Source organism: Pipra filicauda, unplaced genomic scaffold (genome assembly GCF_003945595.2).
Source record: "Pipra filicauda isolate LSUMZ 115617 unplaced genomic scaffold, ASM394559v2 scaffold747_size112721_pilon, whole genome shotgun sequence".
NCBI classification, from domain to species: domain Eukaryota; kingdom Metazoa; phylum Chordata; class Aves; order Passeriformes; family Pipridae; genus Pipra; species Pipra filicauda.
Genome location: NW_024104917.1, coordinates 10558 through 28207, shown reverse-complemented (window position 1 = coordinate 28207; position 17650 = coordinate 10558). Strand labels below are relative to the sequence as shown.

Sequence of the window (17650 nt, the reverse complement as noted above, 5' to 3'; positions counted from 1 at the left end):
CCCCCCGGCCTCTCCCAGCACAGCAGAGAGGAGGGGGCCCAGGCAGTAAAGGCTGTGACCCCTCATGAAGTGGGGTCTGTGAGGGCGTCTGCTGGGGGTAGGGATCAGATATGGGGGGAAGAAAGGGGGTGTAGAGGGGATGGAGGTGGGGGTCTTCTGAGGTGAAGGTGGGGGGTGTGGTGTGCAGGTAATGAGGGTGGGGGTCTCCACTGCCTGGGATGATGAAGATGGAGGTCTCCAGTGCATGAGGTGATGAAGGCAGCGGTGTCTGGAGTACGGGATGGTGAAGGTGGGGGTCTCCACAGCCCTGGGGGATAAAGGTGGGGGTCTCTGTTGTACAGGGGGATGAAGGTGGTGGTCTCCAGAGTACAGGCAGATGAAGGGGGGCGTCTCCAGAGCATGAGATAGTGAAGGTGGGTGTCTCTGCTGTCCCGGGGGATGGAAGTGGGGGTCTCCACTCTATGAGGTAATGAAGGCAGGGGGCTCCGCTGTCCTGGGGGATGCAGGCGGTAGCCTCGGAACGAGGAGGGCAGGGGTCCCACCCGCAGCATCACCACCGGGGTCTCCGTCACGGCACCCCCGCGCATCACCAGCCACTGGCAGCGCACAGAACCCACCCCGACCCCGCCCCGGGCTGGGCGGTGCCGGCAGAGCGGAACGGGGGGAACGGGGCCGGGCGGGAAGTTCCGCCCCCGGGGCCGAGCCGGGCGGGGCTGGTGGCGGTGCCGGTGCCGGGGCCATGCGCGGCGGGAGCCGGCGGGGGCGGCCGCGGCGGGGCATTGCGGGGCCGCCGGCCCGGGGGGGCCACGGGGGCGATGGGGCCGCGGCTGCTCCTGGCCGCGGGGATGCTCCTCGCCGCCGGCACCGGGAGCAGCGGCAGCGCCGCAGGTGAGCGGGGAACGGGGGTCCGGGGGTGGAGGGGGGGTCGGTCGGGACCGCGCCTCGCCCCCCCGTCGGGGCATCGCAGGGGTACCCGCGGGGAGCCGCCGACCGGGATGGGATCGGGGGTCGTAGCCCCTCTGGAAGCTCCGTGCCCCCTCCCTGGCACTCTCGGTGACCGCCCCCGAGGACGCTCGGTGCCGCCCCGGGAAACGCTCGGTGTGTCCCCCCCGGAATGCTCGGTGTGTCCCCCCCGGAATGCTCGGTGTGTCCTCCCGGGGATGCTCGATGTTCCCCCCCGGGACACTCGGTGTGTCCTCCCGGGATCCTCGGTGTCCCAGTTCTCCGGCCATGGGGACCCGCCTGTCCCCGGGCTGGTGGGGCCGTGGGGAGCGGGGTCTGCGTCCCCCCTGACCTTCCTCCGGCATCCCCGGGCCCGGGAGGGAAGGGGTCCCTCCGAGACCTGGCGAGGGGGGGGCTCTGAGTCAGCCGGGCCGGGCTCCCAGCCCTGCCCAGTCCCTCCGCTGGTTGTACTGGGCAGCTGGCCGAGGTGACGCAAGGCCTGGCCAGGGAGCCCATTCCGTCCCAAAAACGGAGGGGTCTCCCCCAGCTCTGCTGGGAGGGGGTGTGTTGGCTGCTGTGGGGTGAGTGTGGGGGTCCCTGTTCCTGCTCCCCACACAGAACCCCTGCCCTGGTGGGCTGCAGTGGGTGACCATGGGGTCTGGAATGTGATGAATGACCAGACTTCGATGAGGGTGACTGCAGGGGTCTGGGATGTGATGGGTGACCTCGGGGGTCTGGGATGTGATGGGTGACTGCAGGGGTCTGGGATATGATGGGTGACCGTGGGGGTCCTGGAGATGATGGGTCACCGTGAGGTCTGGGCTGTGGTGGGTGACACAGCGGTGACACAGAGGTGACACAGCGGCCCTGGGCCCTGTGCAGGTGACAGCTCGTGGCAGCACCGTGCAGAACCAGGACACTACTGGCACGTGACCCCGTGGGTCCTGCGGGACAACCAAAAGCTCAGCTTGGCAGAGGCGACCCAGGTGAGCCCCCACCAACTTCCCTATGCTTCTGACAGTGTGGGGGGGCTGCCTGACCCCCAACACCTCCCTCTGCCCCCTTTTCAGTGCAGGACATGCAGTGTCCTGGTGCCACGTCCCTGGAGGTCCCAGCACCCAGAACCCGAGGGGCAGTGGGAAGGGAGGCATCTCAGCGAATCCCCCTTGCTCTCCTGATGCTGGGAGGGACCTTTTTGGGCCGGGGTACCCACCCTGAGCCCCTCCCGGCTGGGGAGGAAGGGCCCATCCCACCCCGTGGCCATTGGGAGTCTCTCCGACGCTTCCGCTGCGCTGCACCGGGCAGGAAGCACGGGGGGACAGGGTGGGGGCCCCGCTCTGTCCAACCCCCCCTTCCCCAGCACAATGAGCCCGGGAGGGAGGGACATTTCCTGCAGGGAGCGAGGGTGGGGGCCGGGCTGGGCAGGGGATCCCTTCCGACCTCTCCCTCCGGGCACGTGCCAGGGCCAGGCAGGTCCCCCGACACCCCGCGGGGTCACGGTGCTTCTGAGGGTGTGTGGGGATGGGGGGAACACGCAGCTTGGGGCAGGGGGTCCCCCCCTAACCATGGCCTGTGGCAGGAGGGGTTCCCCACCCAGCTGAGGGTCCTGCTGGAGCTGGAGGGGATGAGGCTGGTGCTGGAGCTGGAGCAAAACTGGTGAGTCTGCTGTTCTGGGGCAGAGCAGGGATGGGAGTGGGAAGGGGGTCCTGGACCCACACAGGGTGGGGGTCCTGTCCCCATCCATGGTGCGCCTGGAATGGGGGTCCCTTATTCCTTGTCTCCATCCATGGCACGGGTGGGTTGGGGGTCCCGGGATACACCTGCAGCAGGATGGGAGGTACTGGGGTCCCCGATGTGTGCTCAGGGCAGGGTGAGGGGGTCCCTGCTGTGGGGTGACACGAGTCTCTGGCAGGGAGCTGGTGCAGGGCAAAGGGGCACTGCTCTACTACCTGCCCAACGGCACGTGGGTGATGGAGGAGCCCAGTGAGGAGGTATGGCTCAGGTGTGATGGTCTCCTGAGGTGTCCCCGAGCTGCCCCCATGCCCCAGGGGGACTCCAGCTTGGGGCTGGATTCTGAGCCCCCTCTCTGCTGCAGGAGAACTGCTGCTACCAAGGGACAGTGCAGGGCTTCCCTGACTCCTGGGCCAACCTCTGTGCCTGTGCCGGACTCAGGTGAGGCCCCGAGCATGGTGGTCTGTGAGCCCACTCCCACTGTGCTGCTGGTGGAGCAGGCTCCATCTCCCAGCTCTTCTCCCCTTCCCAGTGGCCACCTCCAGCTGTCAGAGACCAGGAGCTACGAGCTGGAGCCAGACAGTGACCCCTCAGAGCAACACGTCGCGTTCCGTCCGTGGGTGGTCCGGGTGGCACCACGGGCCTGTGGGCAGGACCCCCTGAACCCCCGCCCCAGGGCAGAGGTGACAGAGCCTCCCAGGCCACAGAGGGTAGGTCACCCGGGGGGGGTCTTGCCCCACGGGGAGGGTCCCTGTATCAGCACTCTGACCCCGCTCTGTCCCCAGGGCAAGCGGGCAGCAGCAGAGCAGCGGTTCGTGGAGCTGGTGATGGTGGTGGACCACGCTGCGGTGAGTGCTGGGCAGTGTGCTCAGAACAGGGGCTGCCCCCTCCCCAGCCACCCCCTTGACCCCTGTCCCTGTCCCCCCAGTTCCAGAATTACCCCAGCCTCCAACGTGTTCGCGTCCGAGCCCTGGAAATCGCCAACCAGGTGGACGTGGTGAGTCCCCCTCGGGTCTGTCGATCCCAGCCCCGTGCCCACTGCGATGCCAGGGGTCTCTGACCCCTCTGTGCCCCCCCAGTTCTTCCGGCCGCTGGGAGTGCGGGTGGTCCTGGTGGCGGTGGAGGTCTGGAGCGAGGGCGACAGGATCGCGGTGGGCAGCAGCGCCCGGGCGGCGCTGGAGCGGTTCCTGCGCTGGCGCCAGGAGGAGCTGCTGCCCCGGCTGCCCCACGACAACGCACAGCTCCTGACGTGAGTGGGGGACAGGCTGGGGACGGGGGATGAGGCCGTGGCAGCCCCCCGACCCCCGCGCTCTCTCCCCCAGGGGCGCCCGCTTTGCCGATGTCTCGGTGGGGATGTCGACTCAAGGCTCCATGTGTTCCCCCGCGCGCTCCGGGGGGGTCAGCACGGTCAGTACCCCCGTCCCCTCACCCCGTGTTCACCCCACCTGCGCTCCCTGACCCCCCCTCGTCCCATAGGACCACTCAGTCAGCTTCCTGGTCGTTGCCTCCACCGTGGCCCATCAGCTGGGGCACAACCTGGGCATGCGCCACGACAGCCCCGGGCGCTTCTGCTACTGCAGCGACCTCCAGCACGACCGCGGCTGCATCATGGCATCGCCCACGGGGTGAGGGCAGCGGGCAGGGCTGTGGGGGGGCCGGGGCCGAGCCCCCTACCCGCCTCACCGTCCCCTTCACGGCTCTGCAGGCTGACACCCGGCTTGAGCTTCAGCAACTGCAGCCGGCAGGACCTGGAGCGCAGCCTGCAGCAGGGCCAGGGCTGGTGCCTGTCCAACGTGCCCAAGCCCCAGCTCCCGTTCAGGAGCCAGGACTGTGGGAACTTCATCCTGGAGGAGGGCGAGGGCTGTGACTGCGGCCTCAGCGTGGTACGGGGGGCTCCGGGAGGGCTGGGGTCCCCTTGTGCCCAGGGGTGTCCAGGGCTGGCAGGGTGGGTTCCAGTGCCCGGTGCCAGTGCCACCCGCTGACCGCAGCCCCTCTGCCACAGGAGTGCACGGATCTCTGCTGCAACAGCAGCTCCTGCCAGCTGATGCCGGGGGCCGTGTGTGCCACGGGGGACGCCTGCTGCCAGGACTGCCAGGTGCGTGGGGACGGGCACCCACGGCCGCTCCCCACGGTGGGCGAGTCCCCCACTCACTTGGGGGGGTCCCTGTTTGACTGTGCCCCCCCTGCAGCTGCGCCGTGCCGGGTACCTGTGCCGGGAGCCGCTGGGGGAGTGTGACCTGCCCGAGTTCTGTGACGGGGTCTCGCCGCACTGCCCACCCGACACGTTCCTGCAGGACGGGCAGCCCTGCGCCGGCGGGCGGGCACGCTGCTACAGCGGGGCCTGTGCCACCTACGAGGGGCAGTGCCAGCAGCTGCTGGGGACAGGTATGGCGTGGCCAGGGTGGGGGGCCAGGGGCAGGGTGGGGGTGCTGAGGTTTGTTGTTCCCTGCTGCAGGCGCCGGCCCCGTCTCCAGCTCCTGCATGGCCACCCTGAATGCCAGAGGGGATGAACGTGGGCACTGTGGGCAGCTCCCCAACGGCTCCTACATCGCCTGCGCCCAGCAGTGAGTGATGTCCCCATCCCTTGCCATCTCCCCCTCGCCATCCCCCCTGGCCTGACCCCTCTGTCCCCACAGGGATGCCCCCTGCGGGATGCTGCAGTGCCAGCGCGGCAGCACCCGTGGGGACAAACCAGGAGGGTCCTGCCAAGGGACCCCCATGCCTGGGGACGAGGATGTGAGTGATGCAGCCATGGTGCTGCCCGGCACTGCCTGCGGCCCCGGGAAGGTGAGTACCAGGGCAGCAGGAAAAGGGCTGGGGGGTCTTCAAATACTGACCCCTCCAATCCCCCGCAGATGTGCCTCCAGCGCCGGTGCCAGGACATCTCCGTGCTGGGTGACCAGCAGTGCCAGAGCAAGTGCCATGGGCACGGGGTGAGTGCGGGGCCGGGGAGCGGGTGGTGGGGGTGGGGACCTGCCCTGCGGGGGGGCTGAGCTGGGCCGGTGTCACCCACCCAGGTGTGCAACAACCACGGGCACTGCCACTGCGAGCAGGGCTGGGCCCCCCCGACCTGCGAGAGCCCCGGCACGGGGGGCAGCCAGGACAGCGGCCCCGCCGGCCTGGAGCGAGGTGAGGGACGAGGAGAGCGCAGAGAATGGGGCGTTGTGCCGGGTGTGTGGGGGGGTGACGGGCCACGGCGGGGGCTGACGTGCCACTGTGCCACTCTCCACAGGGGGGAGTGCCCTGCCCACAGCCCTGCTGGTGAGCGCCCTGCTGGGGCTGGCGCTGGCACTGGGGCTCTGCTGCGCCCGCCGCGCCGGCCTGCACAAGCACCTCTGCCAGCTCGGCAAGGGCACCTCCTGCCAGTACAGGTACTGGGGGCAGGGGACATGCGGGGGGGAATGTGGGCGGCACATGGATGTTGGCAAACATGCCTCTGCACGCCTGTGCTGAGGCACACAGGTGGCACACGGATGGCATGCTAACTTCTGCATGCATGTGCTGTGGCACGCAGGTAGCACAGATGGCATGCTCACTTATGCACACGTGTGCCATGGCACGCAGGTGGTGCACACACCTCTGCATGTATGTGCTGTGGCACACAGGTGGTGCACACCCCTCTGCATGTCTGCGCTGTGGCGCACACGCCTCTCTGTGCATGTGTTGTGGCACACATGCCCCTGCATGCCTGTGCTGTGGTGCCACGCAGGTGCCACACTCGCCTCTGCGTGTGTGTGCCGTGGCAGGCACCAGAGCCCCCTGCATGTGGTCACGCGTGCGTGTAGCGTGTCACTGGGGTGTGTGCATGTGCGCTCACACGTGTGTGTCCCCAGGGCGGCCGACCGAGCGCTGCGCACGCGTGTCCCCCGCACATGTGACAGTCCATGCGTGTTTGCGTGTGCGTCCCCAGCACAGGTCACAGCCCCGTCGTGCATCGTCGCCCCACGTCCCCTCCCACCGCTGCTCCCCCCCCAGCCCCCGGGCTGAGCCCCCCACTCTTCTCCCCACAGTGCTGAGACCCGGGTGCGGTTCCTGGGTCCCGGAGCCGCCGACGGCTGGAGCGGGTAACGTCACCGCCGGCGCCCGGGCGTGGGGCTGTCCCCGAGCTGTCCTGCTTCGCAAGGCCTCCGGTGCTGCGCTCTTCCCCTGGCAGTGCCCGCGGGGTGTGGGGCAGCCCCCGGGGCGCAGGGGTGTCTCCTCTTCCAGCGCCGAGGGGTTCGTTTCTCTTGGGCTTCTGCTGGTGTTTCGGTGTGGCTCGCTCGCCGTGCGGGGTCCCCGCGAGTGCCCGGAGCGAGCGGGGTCTCATCCTGCCTCTTCCCTGCAGGATCTCGCAGCCAGAGCCCCCGTCGGGCAGCCGGGTCCCCCCCGCGCGCCCCCGGCCCCCGCAGTGGCGTCAGGCCACGGAGCTGCAGGCCATGCGTGGCAGCAAGGTGAGGATGGGGGGTGGTGGGGGGCGGTGGGTGCCACGGGTTCACTCTGGTCCTTGGGGTCCCACACGCCCAGGCTGCCTGGTCCCCACTCTGTGGCACCAGGAGCAGTCTGGCACGGCCACTTGGCACCGGCCGCTCGCCGGGATCGGTGCCCATCCCAGGGCAGGGCTGAGCCCCGGAGCCGTGTGCTGAGGGCTGAGGGGGGGTCTCTGTCTCTGCTTGGCGGCGGGAGGGGGGTCTCCGCATGCTGCATGGCTTGTCCCCGCTCTCCCTCTCTCCGCAGCCGGCTGCCCTCGGCTCGGCCCGGCCTGACCCGCCCTCCCGGCCCCTCCCGCCGGACCCTGTGCCCAAGGTAACGCCCGGGCAGGGTGAGGGGGGGGTCCCTCAGCCTCCCCCCGACCCCACTGCATGCCTGGCTGCGCTCCAGCTCTTGGGGACTTCTGTCACACGGCTGTCCCCAAAAACCCCTCCTGCCCAGCAGGAGGCTGGTCCTTGTGCCCCTCCACTGTCCCCGTGCCCCCCCCGCTCTCTCACTGTCCCCCTCTCTCTGCCCAGGCCCCCCCCTCGGACAGGCCGCCCCCCCCCACGCGCCCGCTGCCCGCAGACCCCGTGGTGCTGCCGAGCCCTCAGGTAACGGCGGCGGCACCCACGCGTGGGGCAGGAGGCGAATTCCCACCCCCCTGAGCCCACTGAGGGGGTCAGACCTTGCTGGATCTTTGACCCCCCCGTCCCTCCACAGCCCCCGGGTCCAGCCAAGCCCCCCCCACCGCAGCGGCCGCTGCCCCTGAACCCCCTGGGCCCTTCGCTCGCCCGCAGCGAGACCCCCTCCGGGCACCCCTATGTCACAGTGATCCCTGCCAGGTGAGCAGGGGGGGGGCAGGACAGGCCTGGGGGGCCTAAGGGGGCTGTAGGGTTTGGGGTGGTGAGGGGGGGTTGTAGGGTGCCAGGGTGGGGTCTGCAGGGTGGCCAGAGAGGGGACAGAGTGGGCAGCCAGGAGAAATGGGGGGTGTCAGAATAAGGGCAGGGGAGGGAAGAAGGGGTGGAGGGTGTAGGTCTGCAGAGGCCAAAATGGGGTGCAGAGGGGGGAGCCAGGAGAAATGGGGTGTCAGAACTTGGGGTGAGGGGGAAAGAAGGGGTGTAGGGTGCCAGGGTGGGGTCAGCAGAGGCCAGAGAGGGGACAGAGTGGGCAGCCAGGAGAAATGTGGGGGTCAGAATAAGGGCAGGGGAGGGAAGAAGGAGTGGGGGGGGCCATGGTGGGGTCAGCAGAAGTGCAGAGAGGTAAAAGGGGGTGCAGAGGGGGGAACCAGGAGAAATGGGGGGTCAGAATAAGGTTAGTGGGGGAGAAGAAGGGGTGTAGGGGGCCAGGGTGGGGGTCTTCAGATGCCAGAGTGAGGTGCGGGGGGGGGGGCAAGGGGGGGACCCAGGAGAAATGGAGGGTCAGGACCAGGGCAGAGGGGGCTGTGGGGTGCCAGGGTGGGCTTTGCAGAGGGCAGAGGGGGCAACCAGGAGAAATGGGGTGTCAGAATCAGGGCAGGGGAGGGAAGAAGTGGGGTGGGGTGCCAGGGTGGGGGTCTGCAGGGCCAGAGGGAGGTGCAGGGAAGGGCAGAGGGGGCAACCAGGAGAAATGGGGTGTCAGAATCAGGGCAGGGGAGGGAAGAAGTGGGGTGGGGTGCCAGGGTGGGGGTCTGCAGGGGGCCAGAGCGAGGTGTGGGGTGGGGGAACACAGGGGGGACCCAGGAGAAATGGGGGGTCAGAAACGGGGGGGGCAAGGAAGGGGTCTGTGGGGGGGCAGAGGGTCTGCGGGGGGAGCTATGAGGAGCCCCCCTCTCACCCCATCGCACCCCCCTCTCCCCAGGCCCGCCCCGGCCCCGCCGGAGGCCTGAGCCACAGGCCGGGACAAGACCGAGCCCCGCCGGACCCCGTCAGGCCCCCCCTGCCACGTCAATAAAGGGGCTGTGAGCTGCCCCCGCGCCGCCTCCGCCGCACCGGGACCGACACCGGGACAGCGGGACAGCGGGAGCGGCCCCGGGACACCGGGAGCGGGGAGCGGTGCCGAACTACAACTCCCAGCAGCCCCCGCGCCGGAAGAGGCTCCCGGCAGCAGCGCCCCCTGGCGGGGACCGCGCGCACCTGCAGCGGGAGGGGGGTCGGTGTCCCGAGGGGCCACGTGGGCGAGGGGACGGGGGGGACACGGGGGGACACGGTGTGTGTAAGAGATGTCCTGTGTGCACGGGCACGTGTGTGTGCGTAAGAGCTGCTCTGTGGGCACGGGCGCACGCGTGGGCGGGGGCTGCCACACACATGTGAACACACGTGTGCCAGGGCTGTTCCGGTCAGCAGGGGTCACGTGTGTGTGTAAGGGATGCTCCGTGGGCACGGGCACACGTGGGCATGGGCCATAGAACTGCCATGGATGTGGGCAGACACGTGTGCAAGAGCTGCCCTGTGTGTTTGGGCACACGTGTGCTCTGTGGGCACACGTGTGCTCTGTGGGCACATGCACTGCATGTACAAGAGCTGCCAGTTGGACAGGAATGTGTACACATGTGCACAGGGGCTGCCCTGTGTGCACAGACACACACAGGGGCAGGGGTGCCACAAACATGGGCACACGCATGTGCAAGGGGCTGCTCTGTGGGCAGGGACACTTGGGCATGAACCGTCACACGCTTGGGCACACACGTGTGTGTAAGAGTGGCTTGGTGGGCACAGACACATGCAGGGGCTGCCCTGTGGGCAGGGAAACACGCATGGGCAGGGGCTGCCACACACATGAGCACACGCATGTGCGAGAGCTGCCTGGTGACATGTGTGGGTAGGAGCTGCCCTGTGGGCACAGGCACATGTGTGTGCAAGAGCTGCCACATACGTGGGCAGGTATATGTGTAAAAGATGCCCCATGGGCTCAGGCTCACATGTGAGCAGGAGCTGCTCTCTGTGGGCACAGACACACGTGTGCAAGAGCTACTGAGTCTGCGTGGACACGTGTGTGTGTGTGTGTGTAAGAACTGCCCTGAGTGCATGGTCATGTAAGAACTGCCAGGCACGCGGGCACACGTGTGTGCTAGAGCTCCCTGATTGCACAGAGACACACGTGGTCAGGAGCTGCCACCCACATGGGCACACATGTGTGCAGGGACTGCCTTGTGTGCGTGGACACACATGGGCAAGAGCTGCCACCCACATGGACACACACGTGTGCAGGGGCTGCCAGGTGGGCAGGGACACACATGGGCAAGAGCTGCCACCCACATGGGCACACACGTGTGCAGGGGCTGCCAGGTGGGCAGGGACACATGGGCAGGAGCTGCCCTGTGGGTACATGCACATGTGTGTGCAAGAGCTGCCCCGTGGGCTCAGGCATACGTGTGGGCAGGAGCTGCTGCACACATGGGCACATGTATGTGCAAGAGCTGTACGGTGGGCACAGTTGTGGGCGGGAGCTGCCTGGAGGGCAGGGAAACACGTGGGCAGGAGCAGACACACATATGGGCACACGTGTGTAAGAGCTGCCTGGTGGGCAGGAACATACATGTGGGCAGGGGCTGCCTTGTGTGCAGAAACACACATGGGCAGGAGCACGCGTGCAGGGACTGCCAGGTGGGCAGGAACACGCATGGCCTGGAGCTGACACACATATGGGCACATGAATGTGCAAGAGCTGCCAAGTGGGCAGGGACATACACGTGGACAGGGGCTGCCTTGTGTGCACAAACACGCATGGGCAGGAGCTGCCACACACATGGGCACACACGTGCAAGAGCTGCCAGGTGGGCAGGGACACATGGGCAGGAGCTGTCATGTGTGCATGGGCACACATGTAAGAGCTGCTCTGTGTGCACAGACACACACGGGACAGAGGCTGCCACACACATGGGCACACACGTGTGCAAGAGCTGCCTGGCAGGCAGAGACACACACGTGGGCAGGAGCTGCCACACAGATGGACACACACATGCAAGAAATGCTTGGTGGGCACAGACGTAAGTGGGCAGGAGCTGCCCGGTGGGCCTGGGCACACGCGTGTGCAAGAGCTGCCCCATGTGCACGGACTGTCCTCCGTGGTCCCCGCAGTGCCCACCCAGTGCTGGTGCCAGTGCTGGTGCCAGTGGGTGCTGATGCCCGGCCAAAGTGGGAGGGTGGGCGCGGGGAGCAGCTTCTCCTCCCGGTGCCATCGATGTCCACGGTACCGGGGCAGTGCCGGGTTAGGGTGGGAGGTACCGGGGAGCGGGATTGGGCTGGAGCTGCCGGTCCCACTGATGGTGCCGATGGATGCCGGAGGTACCGGGCAGTGCCAGGGATGCCAGTCCCAGGTGCTCGGGCAGTGCTGCTCCCGGTGCCGGTAGATGTTCATGGTACCGAGGCAGTGCCGGCTTGGGGTGGGGGCACCGGGAGGGTACCGGGAGGGTGGCGAGGAGCTGGATTGCAGCCGGGCTTCCGGTCCCGGTGCCGGTATGAATGTCGGCGGTACCAGTCGGGGTGGGGGGGTCTGCCGGTCTCGGTTGCCGGTGCCAGTCTCGGTGCCGGTCGATGTCGACGGTACCAAGGAGTTGCCAGGGATGCCGGTCCCGCTGCCGGTGGATGTCGGCTGTACGGGGGGTTGCCGGATTGAGGCGTGGCTGCCGCTGCCGGTGCCGGTGCCGTTGCCGGTGCCGTTGCCGCTGGATGCCGGCGGTACCGTCCGGCGGGGGGTTGCCGGTCTCGGTGCCCGTGGGTGCCGGTGCCGGTGGGTGTCGGTGCCGCCCGCCAAGGGTTAATGGCACTCGGTGAAGTTGCCGGGCGGCGGCGCGGCGGGATTGGCCCGAAGTTGTCGGGGCGGGCCGGGCCGTGCCGAGCCCCGCCGGGGCCGCCCCGCCCGCCGCCCCCCGCCGCCCCCCGCCCGCCGCCGGCGGAGCCATGCGCCCCGCGCCGCTGCTCGGGCTCCTGCTCTGGGCGCCGCTGCTCTGGGCGCCGCCGGTGCGCGTCACCCGCCACGGCGTCCACTGGAACGGCAGCAACCCCAGGTACCGCCGGCCGCCCCCGCCGGCCCCGCCGCCTTTGTGCGCCCCGGGCCCCGCCGAGCCCCGGGCCCCGCCGAGCCCCCGGGCCCCGCGCCGCCGCCACGGGACGGGACGGGATGGGATGGGGCGGGAGGGGCGGCGGGCGGTGGGCTCCGGGCTTCGGGGGGGCGGGGCTGCCCGGCCACCGGGCCACCGAGCGCCCCTGGGAGAGTAACCGAGACGGGGAGCACCTCCCGGTGGGAGCGAGGCGGGGAGCATCTCCCGGTGGAGCTGAGCCCCCCGGGCATCCCCGGCAGCACCGAACCCCGGGGTGGTGCTGAGCAGGTGAGTGGCCCCGGTGGTACCGAGCTCCCGTGGTACCGAGCCCCTGGGCATCCCCGCCGGCACCGAGCCCGCGGTGGTACCTCCCGGTGGTACCGAGCCCCGGTGGTACCGGGCCACTGGGCAGCCCTGGGCGTTGCCGAGCTGGTGAGAACCCCTGGGGGTGCTGAGCCCTGAGGGGCACCGAGCCACTGGGCATCCCCGGTGGTACCAAACCCCGGGTGGTACAGAGCCACAGGGCACTCCAGTGTGCCACCGAGGCAATGAGCACCCTGGGTGGTGCTGAGCCCCAGGCACTGCCGGTGGCACTGAGCCCTGGGTGGCATGGAGCAGGTGAGTCTCCCCTGGTGACGCTGAGTTCTGAGTGTTCCACGCCGGTGGGCAGCCCTGGTGGCACCAAGTTCCCGCTGGCACCAAGTTGGTGGGCACTCCTGGGGGCACCAGGCCCCCGGTGAGTATCCCAGTGGCACCAAGTCCCCAAGTGGCACCAAGCTGGTGGGCACTCCTGGTGCTGCCAAGTCCCTGGTGATACCCAACTGTGCCGAGCCTGAGTGCACTTGGTGGCACAGAGCTTTGGTTATCCTCTGGTGGCATCAAGGTGGTGGGTGGCAGTGTCAGGGGTTTCCATGGGTTCCCATGGTGGGTGTCTCTGCTGCTGGGGGCCACCCCAGCCCCTACCCTGCCAGGGGTGCTGCCCATGGGCTCTGCCATCACCGGTGGGCTGGGGTCTGGTCCTGTCCCCGCTCCCGGCCTCCTCCATTTTAGGTATTTCCAAGCTTCAGGGAGCAGGGGGAAGGGTCAGGATGCTGGGCTGGGATCCTGCAGGCTGTGCTCCCCCTTGCAGGTCCTGTGCCCTGGGCCTGCAGGACTGGGGCAGGTGGGCACATGACGGGCAGGGCTGGGGGCACAGTTGCTGCCTTGCTTCCTCCCTGTGGATGGGAGAGGTGGGACCCCACTACCTGTGGGAAGTGGGGCTCCGTGTGCCCCTCAGCAGGGTCAGGCAGCCCTCGGCCCTGCCTGGGCCTGTCCCAGCCAGCGTTGCCCGTGGGATGCTCTGAGTCAGCACGAGCCTGTGCCCCGTCCTGTCCTCGAGTAGCCCCCGGCCTCGGTGGGGGGCTCAGAGGCCCGGATTCCCCCCCCCACCAGTGCTGCCATCCCAGTGATGAACGTTCTGGTCTCTGCCAGGACTCTGCACCGTCCACGAACACTGGCTGCACCGGGGTGGATGAAGGGGGCTTGGGGTCTCCCTGACAGCCCCCCCTGCTCCATTACCCTCCCAGGACCAAGCGTGTGCAGTGCACGTGTGTGCACATGTGTGTGCACACGTGTGTGCCCGCAGAGCTGTCTGCTCCACCCCGGCCTGGCCGCACACGCTGTGAGCTCACTGCATCCTGCCCGTGCCTGAGCTGGGCCCCCTCCCCTGCCCTTCCTGCTGCCAGAGTCCCCCCCCCCGTGCCCCCTGCCCCGGCCACCGCCCCCTGCCAGCGCCGAGCCGGTGCGGGAGCGTCCCGCCGCACGGCCCCCCACCGGGGTGTCATGTCCGATCAGCGGCGAGGCGGGTGCCTGGGGCGAGGGGCTTTGTGCCCGGGCAGCGTGGCTCTCCCCCCGCCTCCGGCCGCGGTGGCCGAGCCCATTCAGCTCCAGCGGCCTGCGGCTAATCCGAGCTGATGCCTGGCTGCGTGGCGCGGGCGGTGTCCGGTCTCTGTTTTGGGGGGAAGCCCAGCTCCCTGCTCCGCCGGGGCCGGGGGGGCAGCGGGACACCCCTCCCGGCGAACCCCCCGGCTCGTCCCGCCCGGCAGGTTCCTGCGGGACGACTACTCCATCCAGGTGGCCATCAATGACTACCTGGACATCTACTGCCCGCACTACGAGGGGGCCGTGCCCGCCGGCCGGGCAGAGACCTTCACGCTCTTCATGGTGGACCGGGAGGGTTATCGCGGCTGCTACGAGACCCCCGGTGCCTTCAAGCGCTGGGAGTGCAACCGGCCCCGGGCGCCCTTCGGGCCCGTCCGCTTCTCCGAGAAGATCCAGCGCTTCACCCCCTTCTCGCTCGGCTTCGAGTTCCAGCCGGGGGAGACCTACTACTACATCTGTGAGTGCCCCCCGGGTGCCGTGGGGGGCTGCACCGGGGTCACGGCACATTGGGGCACTGGGTGCAGCCCCCCGGGGTCAGAGCGTGTCAGGGGGCTTGGGTGCAGCCCCCCAGGGTCCCCATGGAAGTGGGTTTGGGGCACAAGGGAGGGTCAGGGTACACGCAGGATCTGGATCCCCCACTGAGGTTGGGGGGAGCAGGGGGAGTCTGGATGACTCGGGTTGAGGTGCAGGGAGGTCTGGATGCCCCAAAGATGGGGGCATGAGGGGTCGGGGTGCAGGGGGGTACAGGGTGCCCTGGGATGTGGGGTTCTGGGGGGTGTGGCATTCAGGGAGGTTCTGGGTCCCCTGGGGTGAGGGGTTCATGAGAGGTGGGGTGCGGGGGGTGTCTGGATGCCCTGGGTGAGGACATGAGGGGGTCAGGGCGCAGGGGGTTTCTGGATGCTCCCGGGGTGCAGGGGGTGTCTGGGTGGGGGCATGAGGGTGTTGGGTTGCAGGAGGGTTCTGGATGCCCTGGGTGGGGGCACAAGGGGGTCAGGGTGTCCCAGGTTTGGGGTGTAGGGTGGGGTCTAGATGCCCTGGGGTGGGGGATGCATGGAAAAGCAGGGTACAGGAGGTGTCTGGATTCCCTGGGGTCGGGTTACACGAGGGGGTTGGGGTGCACGAGGGGGGTTTGGATGCCCTGAATTCGGGGTGCAGGGGGTGTCTGGATGCCCCCGGGATGGGGGCACAAGGGGGTCAGGGTGTACACAGCAGGGGGTTGGGGTGCTCCTGGCTTCAGGGTGCCTGAGGTGGGGAGGTCTGTATGCCCTGGATTTGGGGTGTGGGATGCCTTGGGGTGGGGGGTGCATACGAAGGTGGGCTGCTGGAGGTGTCTGGGTTCCCCGGGGTGGGGGCACGATGGGGTCAGAGTGCACATAGTGGGGTCGGGGTGCCCCCGGGTTCGGGGTTTCTGGATGCCCCGGGTTGGGGGCACAAGGAGGTCAGGGGGTGCCCCTGAGGTTCGGGGTGCCCGGGGGAAGGTGGGGGGTGGGGGTGTCTGGATGCCCCTGGGTTCGGGGTGTGTGAGGAGGGGGTCTTTATGCTGCGGGTTCAGGGTACCCGGGGTGGGGGGTTCTGGATACCCACGGGTTCGGGATGCAGGGTGGGGTCTGGATGCTGGGGGGTGGGGGCACCCGGGGGGTGCCGTTCCCTCAATGCGCCGGGAGGGGGCGCCCCAGGCCCGCGCTGACCCGCCGTCGGGGGGTCCCGTCGGGCCGGGGGGGCCGTGCCGGGGGGTCCCCGCTGATCCCCCCACCCTGCCCAGCCGTCCCCAGCCCCGAGAGCGCCGGGCGCTGCCTGAAGCTGCGCGTCACCGTCTGCTGCCGAGGCACCAGTGAGTGGGGCTGGGGAGGACTGTGCCCCAAAACCCGGGGGGGACTGTGCCCCAAAACCCGGGGGCTCCCCCGCCCCCGGGGCAGCCCGGTCCCCGCGGAGGGGGTATCGGCGCCTCGGGGGCGATGCCACGGAGCCCAGGGGAGCCGCTCCCTGACACTGGTGGGGTTTGTTTCAGCACCGGAGCCGGTGACAGAGGTGCCCAATTCGCAGCCCCACGGGCGTGGGGGGCCCGAGGGTGAGTACGGGGCGACCAGGGGGTGTCAGGGGGCCCGTGGGTGAGTACGGGGGGGCCAGGGGGTGTCAGGGGGCCCGAGGGTGAGTACAGGCGGGCCAAGGGGTGGTGAGAGCCCAGGGACCAGCTCACCCTGACCACCGCTCCTGCCCTGGCAGACGCTGTGCCTGCGCGGGGCACCGCAGTCCCACCGCAGCCCTGCACGCCGTGCCTGGCACTCGTGCTCCTGGCCCTGCTCCGGATCTGACCCCGGCACTGCCCGTGGTGGGGGGATGGGCTCCTCTGCCCCGGCGCCGCTTCCAGACTGTTCCTCACCGCCAACCCCCTCGAGCCCGTGGGGCAGCCCCGGGCCACGACCCACCTGCCGGACCTCCACAAAGCCGAGCCGGGGCCGGGAGCTCCGGACTGGAAGGTGAGGGGGGAGCAGGGAGGCTCTGGGGGGCTGGAAGGTGAGGGGGGAGCAGGGAGGCTCTGGGGTGGTGGGTGGGTACCCACTTGCTGCACCGCAGCGTCCCTTGATGGGGATCTCTCCCTCCCAGGGCTGTCGCTTGCCACCGGCATCGCCGCACGCCGGGATTGCCACGGGTCAGCACCGCCGCACACCGGCATCGCCGCACACCGGCATCGCCCCCACGGCATCACCCCGGCACTGGGCTCCCCTCAGCAAATGCCTCCTCTGCCCCACGGCCGTCACCTCATCTCGTGCCTTCCCCCGTGGACCCCCCGCCCCAGGGGGCCCAGGGACCCCCCAGGCCCTGGAGCGGGGCAGCAGCTCCGATGGCAGCGTCGGCCACTGCCGTGTCCTCTCCTCCTCTGGTGAGGACACACCGATCTGTCTTCTGGGAAGACGCCTTCCTCCGTGCCCTCAGTTTGGTTTTAAGCCCTGGTAGTGACTGAGCAATACAGTGTTTGCAAGATCGCTGTGCCCCGGGTGTGCAGCCCCCCCGCCGTCCCCCCTGCCTGCTCCTGCCCCTGCAGAGGTGCCGGGGTGGCCGCTCCAGGGGGTCCCTGCCCCTCTCTCCCTCCACGGCCTTTAAGGCCAAGGGTTTAATTGCAGTGGTTTGATACTGAGTCATCAGCTCATGCCACCGGAGACCTTTAATTACAGGCAAGCTGCCGGTAATTAGCACCTGGAGGTGGGATGAGCACCAGGACAGAGGGTCGGGGGCAGCAGGGTTGGGGGTCACTCACCCAAAACCCCCAGCTGGGCGCCCTGGCCCCACTTGCTGCCCTTGGATGGGGTTGGGGTGTCCACAGGGCAGCCATTCTCCATCCATCTGTCTGTCTGCTACACACCCTGTGAGATGCACTCCCAAAATGGGGGCCCTGGGGGGTTTTCCTCTTCCCCAGTGGGCACCCAGGCTGCTGCAGGGGCTGATCCCATGGCACAACCAGGTCGCTGCCAGGGTCATGGCTCCGGTGCAGCCACACGCCCCAGGCTCGCCCACCAACACGAGAGTCCTTTGAGGCTCCTGCTCCCCCATCCCATGAGTGCAGCCCCCACTGCCCTCCCACGGGGCCCAGAG

General features: G+C 69.0%; 2 protein-coding genes across 5 annotated transcripts; both read left to right on the top strand.

Annotated features, from left to right (window-relative positions):
* Window positions 1-759: 759 nt before the first annotated feature.
* ADAM15 (ADAM metallopeptidase domain 15) lies at window positions 760-9335 on the top strand. 4 transcript variants are annotated; one of them, XM_027721148.2, is made up of 24 exons: window positions 760-888; window positions 1825-1928; window positions 2522-2598; window positions 2855-2933; window positions 3038-3114; window positions 3206-3383; window positions 3459-3521; window positions 3602-3670; window positions 3753-3922; window positions 3996-4080; window positions 4150-4298; window positions 4379-4556; window positions 4676-4768; window positions 4863-5058; window positions 5129-5237; window positions 5310-5460; window positions 5529-5606; window positions 5691-5802; window positions 5906-6044; window positions 6998-7103; window positions 7387-7455; window positions 7659-7733; window positions 7843-7964; window positions 8959-9335. In XM_027721148.2, the coding sequence occupies exons 1-24, from the start codon at window positions 816-818 to the stop codon at window positions 8984-8986; spliced, it is 2580 nt and encodes an 859-aa protein (XP_027576949.2). In that variant the 5' UTR covers window positions 760-815; the 3' UTR covers window positions 8987-9335. The 4 variants fall into 4 exon arrangements, with proteins under 4 accessions (XP_027576949.2, XP_027576951.2, XP_039245524.1 ...); XM_039389590.1 differs by lacking the exon at window positions 7387-7455 and having other exon boundaries at window positions 761-888; window positions 8959-9334; XM_039389591.1 differs by lacking the exons at window positions 7387-7455; window positions 7659-7733 and having other exon boundaries at window positions 761-888; window positions 8959-9334.
* A 2664-nt stretch (window positions 9336-11999) lies between these two features.
* EFNA4 (ephrin A4) lies at window positions 12000-16449 on the top strand. The gene is made up of 5 exons (XM_027721147.2): window positions 12000-12106; window positions 14224-14516; window positions 15822-15890; window positions 16068-16127; window positions 16283-16449. Exons 1-5 carry the CDS (start codon window positions 12000-12002, stop codon window positions 16369-16371), a joined length of 618 nt encoding a protein of 205 aa, XP_027576948.1. The 3' UTR covers window positions 16372-16449.
* Window positions 16450-17650: the final 1201 nt, after the last annotated feature.